General features: G+C 36.4%; 1 protein-coding gene across 1 annotated transcript in view; it reads left to right on the forward strand.

Annotated features, from left to right (window-relative positions):
• The window catches only part of DLG2 (discs, large homolog 2 (Drosophila)), a 1,151,973-nt gene that overhangs the window by 429,811 nt on the left and 702,545 nt on the right, over positions 1–19,617 (forward strand). The window contains exon 6 of the mRNA XM_006864974.1: positions 2,140–2,276. Coding sequence (XP_006865036.1) covers positions 2,140–2,276 — 137 coding nt within the window. The remainder of the gene's footprint in view (positions 1–2,139; positions 2,277–19,617) is intronic.

Consider the following 19,617-nt stretch of genomic DNA (forward strand, 5'->3'; position numbering starts at 1 on the left):
GAAATGTTCAAACAAACAGATGCAATACAGAGGTGCTCACTCATCTATGCCAAGAAATTTGGAAGACAGCTACAAAAGATCCATATTTGTGCTCATTCAATAAAAAGTGATCCAACAGAATATATAAATTATTTAACAATATCATTCATATTACATACAAGTAAAATTTGACTGAAGATAAAAAAAAATGGTTGCAGCTATACATCAACAGAACTGCTAGAAATTTAAAGCTGGTTTTAGAAGAGAATGTGGAATGAGGGATATTATTGTTGATATCAGATAGACTTTAGCTGAAAGCAGAGAATACCAGAATGATATTAACTTGTGTTTTATTAACTATGTAAAATCATTCATCTGTGTGGATCTTAACAAATTATGGATAACATTGCAAAGAATAGGAATTCCAGAATACTTGATTGTGCTCATATAGAACCTGTACATAGACCAAGATGCATGTACTTAAACAGAACAAGTAGATACTGCATGGTTTCAAATGAGGAAAGGTGTGCATCAGGGTTGTATTCTTTCACAATATTTATTCAGTTTGTATGCTGAGCAGATAATCCAAGCTGGACTAAATGAAGAAGAATATAGCATCAGAATTAGAGGAAGATTTATTAATCATATGTGATATGCAGATGCCACAACTTTGTTTGCTAAAATAGAAGATGACTAGAAGTGCTTGAAGTCCTGGAGTGGCAGTGTAAGATAAGCACTGGACTGCAAGATCATTGGTTCATACATACCAACCACTCCTCTGAAGCCATACACAGTCTTTCTATGAGTCTAAACTGGTTTGCCAGCACTTAACAACAACAATAACAGATCACTTAATTTAAATTTAAATAAAAGACTATAATCTTCAGTATGAATCATACCCCAGTGTAAAGCAAACAGAAATCCTCACAACTGGGTCAATACTCAGCATCATGATAAACATGGAAAAGATTGACGCTGTGTAGGACTTTATTTTACTAGTATAGACAGTCAACACTCATGGAAGCTACTTTCAAGAAATAAGTGTTGTATAAGTAGTGCACTGGAAAAATCTTTTGTGAAATACCTCTTTAAAGTGTTTGAAACCAAAGATGTCGCTTTGAGGACTAAGATGAGCTTGGCCCAAGATACAATATTTTTCAGCTGCCTCATAGTAATGAGAAAACTGGACAATAAGACCAAAAAATCAATGCCTTTTTTTTTCAAAACATATTAAATATACCATGGACCACCACCAGAAGAGCAAACAAATCTATGTTGGAAGAAATATAGCCAGAATGCTCCCTAGAAGGGAGAACGGTGAGATTTCGTTTCATGTACTTTGGACATGTTATTAGGATAGATCACTTCCTGGATAGGGACATTATGCTTGGTAGAGTCAGCAAAGTAGAGGGAAATCCTCAACATGAGGGACTGATAGCAGGGGCTGCAAAAATGTACTCAAACGGTATACGACCTGGTAGTATTTTGTTCTGTTATACATGGAGTTGCTATGAGTTGGCATCAGCTCAATACCACATAACAAGGGCCCAATGGTTCAAGATCTTTGCCTAATTAGCCTTAATGAACATTTATTCAAATATTTAAACAACAAAATCAGTTAAAATAGAATCTTCACTATTATTTATTGCTGTTGTAATAATTCCCAGGGTTGGTTGAAATATATGTGTGTGTATTGTTGTTGTTGTTGTTAAGTGCCATTGAGTCAGTTCTGACACATAGGGTTTCTGAGGAGCAGCTGGTGAGCTTGAACTTCAGACCGTGCCGTTCAAACGGCTTTGCAGTCTGGTACATTAACCCACAGCGCCATACCAGGATTCCATATGTATGTATGTGTGTGTGTATATATATATATATGTGTGTGTGTGTGTATATATATATATATATATATATATATATATATATATATATATTTATTCCTGGTGTGGTGCTACGGGTTAATGAGCTGGTCTGTAAGGTCAGTTTGAACCACTAGGTCAGCAGTTTAAGGTCACCAGCAGCTCTTTAGAAACCCAATACAGGCTCTCTATGAGTCGGAACCCACTCAACGGCACTTAGCAACAACAATGATATATATATATATCATTTGCTTAAAAAAAAGTTATAATGAAAGACTTATTATTTTTTGTCCCTTTTCTATAGGTTTAGGTTTCAGTATTGCAGGAGGTGTGGGGAACCAGCATATTCCTGGAGACAACAGCATTTATGTAACTAAAATTATAGATGGAGGAGCTGCACAAAAAGATGGAAGGTTGCAAGTAGGAGACAGACTACTAATGGTGAGTGTAACCCAAGCAAAATTATGTGTGTACTTATAAAGTTCTTGTTTCCCACTGTGTGAAGATGGACTGAAACAGAAAAGAAGGTAAGAGAACTGAAAATTACACATGCAATTATATGTGGTTGTCTGATATTTTAAAAACAGATCTAAAATGTCAGCAATTTTCAGTTATACATGGCACTGAGCTTATATCTTATGCTTCCGTGTATAATCTGTCTCTTATTAGAGAAAATGCTATTTCCAGACTGTGAGAGAGGTGGACTTCCAATAACCAAAGGAACAGTACAATGTAGTTTGTTAATATGTAAATTCATATGCCTCACCATATCCTTTGTTCACCTGGTGTAGACATAATCCTTGCCTTCCCCCAATTTGTTTTCCAAGTTCTGTCACATGTGTAAGTAGATCCCTTCCTCCTTTCCACCCAGACAGGATTGCAGCTGCATTTATTAACCAGCTGCACACTTGTTTCTGAATACCATGGGCAGTCACTGACTCTGACTCCTGGCCACCCTTTTAGAGTCATGAATTTATATGATAAGTGAAAGCAAAATTAAGATAGTTCTAAGAAGGAAAGTATTTGGGCTTACCCTAAGAAAACAGTTTAATCTGTGTACTGTTGTTGTTATATGTGCTATGGAGTCCGTTCCTACTCATAGCAACCCTGCACAGGGTTTTAGAGGCTGTAAATCTTTACAGGAACAGAAAGCTTCATCTTTCTCCCACGGAACACCTGGTAGTTTCGAACTGCTGACCTTGAGGTTCATAGCCCGATTTGTAACCACTACACTACCACTGTATATAAAACCTATTGAAAATTAATCAAATATTAAAAATAAGTAAGAAATTGTTTTCAAATTACATAAATAGATCTAACCTAATCTTTGCTCCTATCTGACAGGGTTTCTAATCAATGTGCATAAAAGGACATTATCTCCATGCTTATGTGAAAAATATTTGGGGAGGATAAACATATAGTCTCACCAGAAAAAAGAATTTCTATGAAATAGGAAAATTTTGACCGTTGAATACCAAGGCTTTGTATTCATTGTGCCCACCTCCCCAAACTCTAGAGGATTTCTTTGTGTTTAGCCTCAGTGCTTTAATGCATAATTATTGATTCCCCTCATATTAAATTATATGAACAAGATCTTCATAGAAAACGTTTTATTGTGAATTATGTGATAGTTTACATGGGAGAACATTAGTTTTACATTCATTCTATCGTATATCATCTCATTGCCATGGTTCCAATCCCCTCCATGCATCATCAACCAACCAAAGGGTATACCCAACAAGCCTGCCCCCAACACTACCCACCCACCCCCAGTCTTCAGCACACAGTCGCTCTCCCTCTCTGGATCTGAAGTCCCCGGCTGCTCCATCGCTCCACGTCATCGTCTCTGCCTCTATCTCAGGCATCGCTGCGATCTTCATATAATTTTGATAACATTTATTTGGCAGTCACTGGCATAGTGTTTATGAATCGAGCTGTGAACCTTAAGGTCAGCAGTTTGAAACTACCAGCTGCTCCGCGGGAGAAAGATGAGGCTTTTTGCTCCTGTAAAGATTTACAGCCTCGGAAACCCTGTACAGGATTGCTATGACTCGGAACCGACTCCACAGCACATAACCACCATATGTTTTGGTGTGATGCTGTTGGTTAAACCTTGGTCTGATAATCATAAGACTGGCAGTTTAAACCCACCAGCCATTCCTGGGAAACCCTATACAGGGTCACTAGACGTTAGAGCTGACTCAACGGCAGATAACAACAGCAACATATGTCCCATATATTTTTTAAAATGCTTCTTTAAAATGTGTTAATGCACATGTTTCTAAAAAGAGTCCATTTTATATAAACAAAAGGAAACCGATATATAGAGAGTTTAAGTAATTTGTCCATAACATATAGTAGGCAATGTACTAAACTGGATTTCAAATTAAATCAGTCTGGTTTTCATCCATGCTTGTCACCAGCAAGCAATACTGCCACCCATACATGGTGTTAACATTTGTTCTCTCTTGAATTTTTCAATTATTTCCTTCCTTTATCATTGATGCATTCTTTTTTTATTTAAGTTTATGTTGAACATCTACTATATTCAGGCAGTCACCACTAATTAGTAGGTAATTGCATCAGAATAAAAGATCCTGTCAAACATAAAGCATTAATGACTTTATGCAACCATGTCATTTTCATTTTCATTCTTGAGACATTCTGAAACTTGTTTGTTTGTTTGCCTTTGATGAAAAAATTGCCTCTTAAGACATTGTGTCTTCTGAACTAGAAAATGTTCTATTAGGGTATGAGACCTGGCAGACTCCTTGTAGAACATAAACTTATATGATAGCCATCTTCTATGTAGTATTAAAATTAAAAATGAAATTAAAATTTCATCCTCAAATATGAAAGATGCCTTAGATGGTGATCAGTTTGGCTTTTTGTTTATTGCTCTGTAAGAGATTGCTTGTAGACTACATTTCTGTTATTTATTCAACTGCTGCTATTGTAATACCATGCCAGATGTTTTGTGCTGATTTCTTTAAGCTCTCTTTAAATTTGTTTTCAACTTTTTAAAAACCTCAAATCTAAATATTTCAGTCAAAGGTTTTTCCAGGCACCATGCTATTTTTTTCATTCCATTTTCTTGATATTCATTGTAGATGTAATGATTTCAAAAATAGCTGTGACATAATCCTTAAGTGTTTTGAGTTTTAAACCATAGTTGTTTTTTTTTTTTTTTTTTAAATGAAACTTCTACAGTAATAGGTCTTTTCTCACTTATGTAAGAAAAATATAATTAGAGCTTCCAAGGCAAGCTTAATCTGGAAATGAAAGAAAATGTTTCATTTCATAATATTCTGAAAGAAAAATTACCATCAGAGAGAATACAGGGGGAAAAAAAAAAAGCTCATGGAAGTTACCTCAAAATATCAATTAATCTTGTTCAACACAAAAGTATATATTAATACTCATTTTCTATCATTCCTCTCCATGATTTCCCTTGGATGGTTGTTACGTGCAGTCAGTTTCAGGTCATAGTGGCCCTGCATAAGGTTTTTGAGGCTGTATATATATCTTTACCGGAACAGAAAGCCTCATCAGTCTTCCAATGAAACCACTGGTTGTTTCAAACTGCTGACCTTGAGGTTAGCAGCTCCTTCTTCCCTTTAATACCCAACATATCTTCATCTTTATCTTCTTTGTTTTTGACTCTTTTCCCTCAAAGGAAATATGAATGATTTAGATTCTGTGATTTACCAGCTGTATCACACTCTGCATAATTTTCTCTAAATATCCTTTTCTTCTTATTAAAGCCGTTTTCATCACTTCCTTCTTTTACTTCTTGGGAAAAATTCTCCCATATATGTTTCACTTGCTCTTCTGTAAGTTAGCAGGTCTAAAGTGAAACTCCATTCATTTCCTTAGACTTCTGTGGCTGGCTCAGTTCTGCTCAGGAAATCTCTCACCGTCTGCCTGGCAATACTGTGCTCACTACAGGACCTTAGTCCTTTTCTGGAGCTCTGGTAGCGTAGTGGTTACGAATCAGGCTGCGAACCTTAAGGTCAGCGGTTCAAAACTACCAGCAGCTCTGCAGGAGAAAGATGAGGCTTTCTACTCCCGTAAAGATTTACACCCTCGGAAACCCTGTATAGGGTCGCTATGGGTCAGAGCCGACTCGACGGCACATAACAACAACAACAGTAAAAACTCAGTGTCTCTAGTAAAATAGCTATTATCTTAAACTACCACCTGAGTCTTACCATTTATATTGTATTTCCCTAAATAATTGCTATTTCATTTCCCATACTGTATATTGTATATATCCTGTAGAAAAGCAACCATGCAAACTGGCTCATCACCTATGTTAGAATTAGAACCCTTCTAAAGATGAGGACCTTAATACCTCTTCCTCAAGGCTATCCGTTAGTTACCAACCATTATTAGAAGTGTGACCTGAATATTATGTTCAATCTCTCTCCCTGTAAATTTCAGCCTTTATTCATAGATCTGTCTATGGAATCAGAAAGGTAAAGAGTATTTCCTCTTTCACATCTGTTTGGAGAGTTACACCTTGCTGCTTCTCTTCTTAGTCTTTTAAGAAAGATGATGATTCACTCATTTTTTTCTCTCAATAAATAAAATGATACATTAATCTATTCTTATGTAAATAAGTTACCTTTATAGCAAAACTTCTTCAGGATCCTTGTACTCTCATCCTACACTTAAAACTTAAAACAAATGGAAGCATTTGTTTTAAGTGGAGGATAAGCAACATTTTTGCTTCTGACTTTCTCCTGCCTATCAACTTTGCATTCAGACTCTTCGCATTTCAAATATGTCTGTAATGTCAGACCTTTGACATTTCATGGTGGATCACACAGGACATGTGTTTTTGTTATCAGAATAATTTTCTGAGGTCTCCTTGCTACTCAGCACATACTACCTTTCCCAAGAATTATTTTGTGAGGTGGTAGCAATATCTAATTTGTGATTTGTACCAGTTAGTGTTGTCTTCTCAGATTGCATAGATTTATCTCTTGACCTTGATGTTGCTCAAGCTTTGGAAAGATGATCAGTGGTCAACAGTTTTGATGATTTTCAAATTATTATATATATTTTTTCATAATTTTGTTAGTGATTACAAATCGGGCTGCTAATCTCAGGGTCAGCAGTTTGAAACTACCAGCTGTTCCGCGGGAGAAAGATGAGGCTTTCTGCTCCCATAAAGATTTACAGCCTTGGAAACCCTGTACAGGGTTGCTGTGAGTTGGAACTGACTCCATGGCACTTAACCACCACCATCACCATGATGTGCTGGTGTGGCATGTGGGTTCATGTGCTGGACTGCAAAGTCAGTTTGAACCACAACGGCAGTGGTTCATGCTCACTAGCCACTCCTTAGAAAACCTATACAGGGTCGTTGTGGGTCAGAACTGGCTCTATGGTACTTAACAACAACAATCATGATATTGGAGTGCTGGTGTAATGCTGTAGGATAAACACTGAACTGTTAACGTGAAGACTGAAGTTCAAACTCGCCAGCCACTCCTCAGAAACCCTATAAAGGGTCACTATGAGTTGGAACCAACTTATGAGCACTTAACAACACTTACCCCATCATGATGTTACATAGAGTGACACATATTAAAGACATGTTACCTTCATTGCATTTTTCTACACAATATTAGAAATTTTGATTTCAGGGTCATCTGATTATCTTCTCTACAGGGATAATGCTAGATAGCATTATAATTTAAAAGTTTAAACTGTATTCTCCTTTTCTCATAGCTTTTGCTTGACACATGAGGGGAAAAAAACTATTAGTGAGAAAGCTTTTCTAGAGAATGAACTAATTCTTCGTGTGGATCTGTTTTAAAAATATGCATTTTCCCCCTAAGGAGAAGTAGTAGATAGGGGGAAAGTAGCAGAGGCATTAAAGTAAAACACACTGGACTCTGAGAGAGGAGAGCTGAATTCTAGTCTCAAACAGCTAGCACCAGCTCTATGTAATTTCCTTTGAGCAAGTCATGTACATCTTCAGTCTTCTGTTATTATGTCTAGGCATTGCCTTAGAGTGCCTTAGAGTGGTGTTTCGCAAGGGTGCTTTAAAAGCTTTCATCTCAATTGATGTGTCCTTTCAAAAGGTATCAGTTGTCAAGTGTGGAAAATTCTGTATTGTGCATCTCATTCCTCTGGAAGATTCTCTATGAAGTTAAACATATTAGAAGATCTGTAGAGTCCTAATAGTTAAGAAAAGGATTTAACTTCAATTAACAATAACATTTTCAAACTTATAAATAAATACCTTTTGTTAAAGTAGATCTTTGTAATGGAGTACACTTTGTTGTGTTCTCTGTGTGAACATTTCTTGTTTTCATTGCAATATTTATATTCTATAAGAAGGACGTGGGATTAAGATAAGGCTTGCTGCTCCTTTAAAAATGTACAGCCTTAGAAACCCTGTACAGCATCACTATGAGTCAGAACCAACTCCATGGCACATAACCACCAACACCAACACCACTAGAAGAACAGCAATTTAGAGGGCAAAAGTAGAAACAATGCAGTCTTCTGAATGAGTATGCATTGCAAGAAATTAAATTATTATAGTTTTTGTAGATTTGCACACTTATCTCATTTTATCCAAATACCAATTTTAAAAATCATCTGAAGATGATGTAAACATGTAGAAGTCATATGAACAGCAAACAAGACTAAAGCATATTCACTGGTGAAGCCAAGCTTGGATAAGAACTAAGAGCTGTAACTCTCTCCAAGCATGGTCCTTTCCTACCTCAAACACACTGCTTCTAACATAAAAAGAATTTTCAGATATAACAACACCTCACTTAGTCCATGTCCCAGTCCTTGAGAAGTAATCAGAGCAATCATTACTATTATTCTCATTTCTAGAAGAGAAAATTGGAACACAGAGAAGATGAAGGGATTCCCAACATTGTATTAAGTAGTAAATTGTGAAATTAGATTCAGACCTAGATGTGGATATCTTAAAGTGAAACCCTTTTCACCAGTTTATTCATCCCCTATGATTCTCCTTCCTAGTTATACATTGGGATGTCATGGTAAAGTTTTGGAAAGAATGGATACCCAGTCCTCAAACTTGAGTAATTAAATAGAAATCTCTCATTCAAGGGCCTTACTTCATTACTTACTTACATTATGCTTTCTAAAGAGTCTAATGTGCAGCCAGGTTAAGAACCACATTCCCAACTTTACCTAAGCTCCACATTTCACACTTTTCTCCTGATACCAATTCTTTTGATGAAGATGACTTTGGTGATAATGCTCATTCTATCAAGCTAATTCAATTCCATTTAGTAATTGCTTGCAGTGGGATGAAAGTCATTTATAAATAATTTACCCTTCAAATTCTGTCTCCTGCAGTTACAGCCACTTTTAAAACATCAGAAATAGCTGCATAATTATTTCTTAGACCCCCTTGCATTCTTTGCAGTGCTATATTTTATTAAAGATTTGTCGTTAGTGTTCAGTGTTGCTGAGTTGATTCTTACTCATTGTTGTTAGTTGCTGTAGTGTCAGTTCTGACTCTGTTGTTGTTTTTGTTTGGTGCTGTCGAATTGATTGTTCTTTTATTGCTAACCCTCCACTCTACAATGTCCTTTTCCACAGACTGATCCCTCCTGATAACATGTCTGAAATATGAGAGATGAAGTCTCATCATCCAAGCTTCTGAAGAGCATTTTGGCTATACTTCTTCCAACACTGATTTTCTTGTTCTTCTGACAAAATTTAATATTCTTCTCCAAAACCATAACTCGAATGCATCAATTCTTCTATGGTCTTCCTTACCCATGTATATGAGACTATTGAAAATACCATGGCATTGTTCAGGCACACCTTAGTCTTCAAACTGACATCTTTCTCTTAAACACTTTAAAGAGGTCTTCTGTAGCAGGTCTGTTTAATACAATATGTTGTTGAATTCCCAACTGCTGCTTTCATGAGTATTGATAGTGGATTGAAGCAAAATGAAGTCTTTGACAACTTCAATCTTTTCTCCATTTATCATGATGCTGTTTTTAATTTTCTTTACACTGAAGTGCAATTGATACTGATCTTCATAACTATTTTATGTCCCCTTCACTTTCAGCAACAAAGGTTGTATCATCTGCATCTCACAGGTTGTTAATGAGATTCCCTACAATCCTAGTTCCATGTTCTTCTTCATATAATCCAGCTTCTTAGATTATTTGCTTGGCATACAGAGTGAATGAATAAGTATGGTGAAAGAATACAACCTTGGAGTACACCTTTCCTGATTTTAAAACATTCAGTGTCCCTTGTTCTATTTAAATGACTGCTTTTTGGTCTATGTGCAGATTCCTCATGAGCACAGTTAACTGTTCTGGAATTGTTATCCATAGCTTGTCATGATCCACACAGTCAGAAGTCTTTGCATAGTCAATAAAACACAGGTAAACATCTTTCTGGAATTCTCTGCTTTCACCCAAGATCCATCTGATGTTAGTACTAGTAGTATCCCTTGTTCCACATCCTCTTTTGATACTGACTTGAATTTCTGGCAGTTCACTATCAGTGTAGTGTTGCAGCCATTTTTAAATTATCATTAGCAAAATTATACTTGTATGTGATATTAATGCTATTGTTTGATGATTTCCACAGTTTGTTGTGTCAACTCTGTCTGGAATGTGCACAAAAATGGATTTCTTCCAGTCAATTGGCCAGATAGCTGTCTTTCAAATTTCTTGGCATCGTAAGTGAGTGTCTCCAGTGCTGCATCATCAGTTCATTGAAAGATTTCAATTTGTATTCCATCATTCCAAGAGCCTCATTCTTTGCTAATGTCTTCGATGCACCTTGGACTTCTTCCTTCAGTACCATGTTTTTTGATCAGAAGCTATCTCTTGAAATGGTTGAATATCAACCATTTATTTTTAATACTTTGACTCTGTCAATTCCTTCCATCTTCTTTTAATGCTTTCAGCCTCATTCAGTATTTTGCTCATCAAATCCTCCATTATTGCTATAGGGGCTTGAATTTTTCTTCAGTTCTTTCAGCTTGAGAAATGCTGAGCATATTCTCCTGTTTTGGTTTTATAACATATATTTTAATACCAGGTCTTTAAATAGTTCTGTACAATACCTGACTTAGTCTACTTGAGCTGCCCTTTGTTCAGCTCTTTTACTTCCTCATTTCTTTCCTTTGCTTTGGCATCTCTATACTGGAGAGCAAATTTCAGAATATCCTTTGACATCCATTTTGGCCTTTACCTTCTTTCTTGTCTTCTTAATGACCGTTTACTTGCTTCCTATATGATGTTCTTGATGGCATCCCACAACTCTCTGGTCTTTGGTCTAATGCATTAAATCTGCTCTTCAGATGATGTCTGAATTCAGGTGGGATATGTTCAAGATCATATTTTGGCTCTTGTGGACTTATTTTTATTTTCTTCATCTTCAGCCTCAATGCACATAAGAGCAGTTGATGATCTGTTTGGTTAATGATAATAAGTGACCTTGTTTTGGTTAATGATAATAAGTTTTTCTACCATTTCTTCCCACAGATGTAGTCAATTTGTTTCTGTGTATTCCATCTGGTAAGGTCCATGTGCATAGTTGTCTTTTATGTTGTTTATTAAAAGATACTTGCAATGAAAACACCATTGGTCTTACAAAATTCTATCATGTGATCTTAATTTTAAGCATTGTTTCTATCACCAAGGCCATATTTTCCAACAACTGATCCTTCTTCTTTCTTTCCAACCTTGGCATTCCAGTCAACAGAAATTTTTTTAAACATCTTGATTGCATGTTTGATCAATTTCATACAGAAAAAGTTGATAGAATTCTTCAATTTCATCATCATGGGCTTTAGTGGTTGGTTCATAAATTTAAATAATAGTGGTATTAACTGGTCTTCTTTGTAGATATATGGATTTTATCTTACCATACACCAGCATTATACTTCAAAATGTATCTTGAAATATTCTTTTTGATGATTAGTATTACACCCTTCCTCTTCAATTTGTCATTTGTGGTAATAGTAAGTCATATGATTGAAAGATCCACAATGGCCAATACCAGTCCATTTCAGCACACTAATGCCTAGGAAGAATATCAATCTTTATGCATTCCATTTCATTTTTGGCAACTTCCAATTTTCCTATAGTCATGCTTCATTCAGTCCATGATGTTTACAGCTGTTTCTCCTCATTTTTAGTTGTGCCCCATCAAAGGTCCTGAAAACTTTACTCCATTTGCATCATCATGATCAACTCTAATTTGAGGAGGCAGATCTTCCCCTGTTGTATTTTGAGTGCCTTCCAACCTGAGGGGTCATCTTCCAGCACTATATCTGACTATCCTGATGCTATTCATAATGTTTCAATAGTCAATATTCTGCTGCTATCTGACAGTGTTTTCAGTGGCTAAACATTCAGGAGTAGTCTGTCTCTCCTTCTTTCTAGTCTTACTCTGAAATCTCTGCTGAAACCTGACTACCATAGGGAACATGGCTGGTATTTAAAATACCATTGGCATAGCTTCCTGAATCACAGAAACACACACTCCACCATGATACAACAGACAGACAACTCCCTGTATATGTTTTCTGACGTTTTAAATCTTTCTGTGAGCATACAGCCTCATCTTTCTCTCATGGAACTGCTGGTGGGCTCAAACAACTGACTTTGTGGTTCCCAGTCCTGTGTTTATTCTATAGAGCCACCGATCTCCCCATTGAAGGGTTAAAGTGTTTATTATCTGTTTTTACTTCTTAGTATTAGTTTAATAGCTCTGTTTATAGAACTTGTTCTATGACTGCTATATCTTTATCAGTGCCTACTTCAGAGAAGTGATTTAAATATACATATGTACATATATATACATATATATATATTAGTAATTTACCTATCTGTAAATCATATATATATATAATTTACCCCATCTTTAAGGACACAAAAAACATCCCTCTAATATAGGTATATTTCTCTACTACTAATTTCATATGCATATCATAGTACTACTACAACGGTAAGTAACAACTTGTCTGCGCTTCAGTTACATTAAAACGCTCATCCACACTTGATGACAGTATTGAGCATGCACATGAATAGATGAGTGACAGTAGATTATGTAGCAAATCAGTTGTAAGTCAGGCATGCCTCTGCCTACAAAATAATCCATGACAGACTTGGGTTTTGAAAACTTTGTGCAAGATGGGTACCAAAACAACTCATGGAAGAGAATAAACAGAAGCATCTGGATACCTGAAAACAAAATTTGGACCGCTACTTGAGGGACGGTCAAAGTTTCTTTAAAAATATTGTTACTAGTAATGAGACATGAATTCACCACTATTAGCCTGAGAGTAAACATCAGTGTGTAGAATGGAAACATCCTCAATAGACAAGCAAAAGAAAGTTTAAAAGTTAACCATCAACTGGAAAATTGATGCTCACAGTTTTCTGGGATTCTCAACAGCCAGTATTGAAAAACTATCAGGAAGAAGGTTCAACAATCATCAGTACTTATAACAGTCAGATGCTCAATGAAGAGCCGAAGCCCAGTGCAGAGGACTGCTACCCCAGGGCATTGCCATCTTGTGTGACAATCCGTGACTGCACATTTATGCCCACTTTGTTGATAGTCTGCAAAAACTTCCTTTTGAGGTGTTAAAGCATCCTCCCTATAGTCCTGATTTTGCTCCATCAGACTTTCACCTGTTTGCCCCTGAAAGCAACCCTTCAAAGACAAAGATTCACCTCTGATGAAGAAGTGAAGACAGCAGTGCAGTCATAGCTCACAGCTCAGCCTAAAACATTTTTTAATAAGTGAATATGAAAGCTTGTTAAAAGAGCGACAAAGTTTATTGAAAAGCAAGAAGATTATGTCAAAAGATGACGTATTTGTCTTTCTAAAAAAATTGATTAAAATAAATTGTACAGCCAGAGCGCAGATAATTCTCGACTCACCCTTGTCTATATTTTTAAACATATAGAAAATTAAGAACAATTTAGACTCATAGCAACCCTGTAGAACATAACAGACCATAGGGCTTCCAAGGCAATAATTTTTACAGAAGAAGATTGCCGTATCTTTCTCCCATAGAGCTGCTGCTGCGAAGTTCAAACTACTAGGTTTTTAGTTAACAGCCAAGCATTTAGCTACTGTACCAAAGGACACTTTCATATTAATAGAAATACTAATAGTTTCTTCTCGTACTCCAGTGAATTGCCCTGGGGTTCATATATACTATCCATTTTGGTGAAGACTATTATAGAGGAAACTGTCAATCAAAATAGTACTCTAATTTACTCTCTATATAAATGGAATAGAAGATTTATAAATGCATTAACAATTACTGAAGGGGGAAGAAATTTGCACTATTGGGATTTGATCATGCATCTTTATAAACTGATTTGATCATTTGCTCACATTCTGTACCAGCTTTTCATCCTGTTATCTTCTGCCTGGCACATAGTGAATGTCAGTAAATATGTGTTGGTGATTGAATGACCTTTATTACTTATATTTTTATATCTGATTCAGCAAAGTGTAAAAGAGGAAAAGTACAACTGTCTAATTTTCTGATTTAGTAGGGAAATTTGTTGGGTTTTCTTTTGGTATGCCATGATCATTATGTTTTATGGATATTTTCAAGCATAATGAGCTTATTACTTAGCATTTATTAAGTACCTACTATTTACAGATCATCAGTCAAAACAAGGCCGGGGCAGATTGTGGAATAGACCATCGGTTGCTCATACACAAATTCAAACTGAAGCTGAAGAAAATGAAAACAAGTCCAGGAAAGCCAAAATATGACCTTGAGTATGTTCCATCTGAAATTAGAGATCAACTGAAGAACAGATTTGATACATTAAACACTAAAGACCAAAGACCAGAAGAGTTGTGGAATGACATCAAGAACATCACACAGGAAGAAAGCAAAAAGTCATTAAGAAAACAAGAAAGAAGAAAAAGATCAAAATGGATGTCAGAAGAAACACTGAAACTTGCACTCCAGTGTGGAGATGCTAAAATAAATGGAAGAAATAAGGAGGTACAAGAACTGAATAGAAAATTTCAAAGGCCAGCTGAAGAAGAAAAAGTCAAATATTAAAATGAAATGTGCAAAGACCTGGAGTCAGAAAACCAAAAGAGAAGAACATGCTCAGCATTTCTCAAGCTGGAGAAACTGAAGGAAAAAATTCAAGCCTCGACTTTCTTTGTTGAAGATTTCTCTGGGCAAATTATTGATATACGATAGGATGAATGTAAAACTAATGTTCTCCCATGTAGACTATCACATAATTCTCAATAAAACATTAAAAAAAAAAAAAAAAGAAAGAAGATGGAAGGAATACGCAGAGTCACTACCAAAAGGAAATGGTTGATGTTCAACTGTTTCAAGAGGTAGCATTTGATTAAGAGCCAGTGATACTGAAGGAAGAAGGCCAAGGTGCATTGAAGGAATTGGTGAAGATCAAAGCACCAGGAATTGATGGACTAAAAACTGAAATGTTTCAAAAAAGTGAGGCAACACTGGAGGCACTCACTCATCTATGCCAAGAAATTTGGAAGACAACTATCTGGCCAACTGATTGGAAAAGATCCATATTTGTACCTATTCTATGGAGAGGTGATCCAACAGAATGTGGAAATCATCGGACAATATCTTTGATATCCCATGCAATTAAAATTTTATTAAAGGTAATACAGAAACAGCTGCAAGCATACACTGACATAGAAATTCCAAAGGTTCAAGCTGGATTCAGAAGAGGATGTGGAACAAGGGATATCACTGCTGATGTTCAGTGGATCTTGGATGAAAGCAGAGAATCCCAGAAAGATGTTTACCTGTGCTTAATTGCTTACACAAAGGCTTTTGATTGTGTACATCATGGAAAGCTATGAACAACATTGCAAAATATGATTATACTATTCCTGAACACTTAATTGTGCTCATGAGGACTCTGTACCTGGACCAAGAGGCAGTTGTTCGAACAGAACAAGGGACCACTGAATGGTTTAAAATTAAGAAAGGTGTGCAACAGGGTTGTATTGTTTCACCATACTTATTCAACCTGTATGCTGAGCAAATAATCCAAGAAGCTGAATTCTATGAAGAAAAATGTGGCATCAGGATTGGAAGAAAACTCATTAACAACTTGCGATATGCAGATGATACAACCTTGCTTGTTGAAAGTGAAGATTTAAAATATTTGTTGATGAAGATCAAAGAGCAAAAACTTCAGTATGGATTACATCTGAATGTAAAGAAAACAAAAATCCTCAACAGTGGACCAATAAACAATATTCTTATCAATGGAGAAATGATTGTAGTTGTCAAGGACTTCATTCTTCTTGGATCAAATATCAACACTCACAGAAGCAGCAGTGAAGAAATCAAATGATGTATTGCCTTAGGCAAATCTGCTGTGCAAGAACTTTTTAACGTGTTGAAGAGCAAAGATATTAGCTTGAGGACTAAGGTGCACCTGACCCAAACCATGGTATTTTCAATAACCTCATATGCATGTGAAAGCTGGACAGCGAATAAGGAAGATCGTAGAAGAACTGATGCTTTTGAGTTATGGTGTTGAAGGAAAGAAAATATTGAAAGTGCCATGGGCTGCCAAAAGAACCAACATATCTGTGTTGGAAAAAGTGCAGCCAGAGTGCTCCTTGGAGACCCGGATGACCAAACTTCATCTCTCATACTTTGGACATATTGTCAGGAGGAACCAGTCACTGGAGAAGGATATCATGCTTGATAAGGTGGAGAGTCCAAGAAAAAGAAGAAGACCCTCAGCGAGATAGACTGGCAAAGTGGCAGTATCACGTGGCAACAATCATGAGGTTTACCCAGGACTGGGCAATGTTTCATTCTCTTGTTCATAGGGTTGCTATGAGTCAGTACCTACTCAATGGTAACTAACAACAACAACAATTTACAGATACCATGCTGAGGGAACATAAAAATGAATAAGATATAATTACTCACCTTGAGAAGGTCAGTCTTCAAAGTGAGAAGGGACAGTGCAAGAGTAAGAGTTGACCAGGATTGCTGTTGTTAACTTTAGCCAGGTCAGTTCTTACTCATAGCGAAACCATACAGGATTTCCAAGATATGAACTGCAGATCTTGTGGTTCAAACCATCCTTGCAGTCCAATGTTTTATCCTACAGTGCCACACCAGGACTCAGTTGACTGAGGTAGAGGACGATAATTTCTAGAGAAAAATCTGAACAGAGAGATAATTTCCAGCAGCAAGAACAAGAAAACCTGTGTTTATGGTGGTTCTAATCAGCGTAGTGGTTACGAATCAGGCTGCTAACCTCAAGGTCGGCAGTTTGAAACTACCAAGTGTTCCGCTGGAGAAAGATGAGGCATTCTGCTCCCGTAAAGATTTACAGCCTCGGAAGCCCTGTGCAGGATCACTATGAGTCGGAACCGACTCCATGGTACTTAACAACAACAACAACAATCCTATTTGTATACTGTCTTACAGAGTCTTCTTATGTAAATAGTATTACTCTTTTCTCAACCAATAAATCAACCAGTGATGTTGTTATTGTTGTTGTTAGGTGATGCCAAGCCATAAGGTTGCTATGAGTCAGAACCGACTAGACTACACCTAACAACAACTGTGGTAACCAATTGCGAGGCTGGTGCAGAACTGGGCAGTGTTTCATTCTGTTGTACATAGGGTCACTATGAGTGGAGTTGACTTGATGGCACATAACAACAAGTTGCCTTTGTTTTTGGAAGCACATAGGTAAAATATTGCTATTCTTTTCTAATAAATGTAAGCCTATTTATTGGATTGAGTAATTAACTCCTGTCTCTCCCACTTTAATTTTTCCACCAATCAGGAGACTGAGATATGAGTGTCTCCTAATGTGGCCACTGTGCTTAAAATGTCTGCTTTTCCCTATTTCAAGATTTTTGTCCCTGATTATTTACAAAATTGTACTAATTTGATTCTCAACAAATTAATACATGTTTAGTGCCAAAAGAATGGAAAATATTTATTTCTCAAAGGTAAGCATTAGTAAGAATCTATTTATTGTTATTGTTAAATGCCATCAAGTCAATTCTGACTTGTAGCGACCCTATGTAGCGTTTCCAAGGAGTGGCTGGTAGTTTTCAACCACTGACCTTGCTATTAACAGTCCTATGCTTTTCCTACTGCATCACACTATTAGTAATCATTATTTTAAAAATAAATTTTACTTGGATTTTTAATTATAACAGTTAATTTCAATGTATTGCAGAAATGTTAGTCTTCATTCTATAAACAATGGGGCTTTAAAAGTTCATGGAACAAATGTAATTAAAAGAGAATGAGATTTTTCCAAGAACTTTTTGAAACCTCCTCATATATTAATTTTCAGATTGCTGATGTTATTATAGTGGATTTGTTCCCGTTTTTAATTTAAATGATTGCCTAATGATCAATTACTTTGTCTTCTTTTTAAAAGTTGACTTCAGAGTTTGCAATTATTTTAAAAAGTATTTCTAGAATACCACATTTCTTTGTACTAAAACTGAAATAACCTTAATATCCCTGATGACCTCCCAGTTTGTCCCACCACACTGATATTACTGAATGACTATAGAAAGGTTAGTGCCTGGCAACATGTTCATTGCCCACTCCTTATTACCACCCTCTCATAACCAACAGCCCACCTCTGTTCCACCACATTTTGTGTTTACATTCACTCATTTGAATTTCCACAAAATTCGCCATGTCCCTTTCTTGAAAGTCTCCTGCCTCCTTTCTTGAGCTGGTCTGCTTTCCTTTATCTGCACTGTGCTCAAACTCAGCACTCTCTCTTTTGTTTAGGAAATAGATCATTTAACCTCATTTTTTACCTCAGTCCCCTTTTTATTGCAAACACAGGGCTGGTAGACCACACATTTGTTTCTCTCTGGGTCGCAGCCCACTCAGAGCACTTCATGTAAATATACTTTTTTTTTTTTTAACTGAAACCAGGCCAGTTGTTCAGTGTTCACCATTATAGACAGATACTTGATGCAAAAAAGAAGAAAAAGATAATGCAAAACGAAAGCCAAAGCAAGTAGCCACTCATTACAATATCCCTGCTTCTCTCCCCAATGAGCTCCAGCTGTAAGCCTTTTATCTTCAGAGTTCACAGGATAATGCACACACATAATTAACCCAAACAAACCCACTTTTGTGAAAAAAAAAAAATTTTTTTTTTGAAGACTTCAGCACAAAAGAGCACTCTTTGTCCAGATCCCATACTATCCTGAAGCTTTATAAACTCCACACAGAGGCCTCGTCAGCAGTACCCTAATTAAACTCATCAGTTCACAGATGTTTACAGGAAAACGATCAGTGAAATTTCCATCAAGATTTCTTATTTCCTGGGAATAAAGATGGATGAAGATAATAGTCATAGTAATCATGCTGTTGTGTTGTGAAGTGCTGTTGAGTTGTTTCAACTCATAGTGCCCCTGTAAAGGTTTTCCGAGGTTGTGCATCCTTGCAAGAGCAGAAAGCCTCATCTTTCTCCTGAGGTTCTGGGCTCTTCATTGCCAACCTTGTGGTTTACAGTATGCTGTGCTCCTCAATAGTAATCATAGGTAACAACAACATTCCACATCTAAAATGTATACCATTTTTCAATATGTCACCAACCAAGAAAAAGCTATGGAACTACCAGTAATTTAAAATTACCACTATTAGTTCCTCAACATTCTTTCTTATCCCACCCCTAACATCTATCATTCCTTTCTTATCAAAATCTTTTCCTAGTGGTCTAACAGACAATTAATGGTCACTCTTCAAAAACAC

The sequence above is a fragment of the Chrysochloris asiatica genome, unplaced genomic scaffold (genome assembly GCF_000296735.1).
Source record: "Chrysochloris asiatica unplaced genomic scaffold, ChrAsi1.0 scaffold00074, whole genome shotgun sequence".
In the NCBI taxonomy this organism is placed as follows: domain Eukaryota; kingdom Metazoa; phylum Chordata; class Mammalia; order Afrosoricida; family Chrysochloridae; genus Chrysochloris; species Chrysochloris asiatica.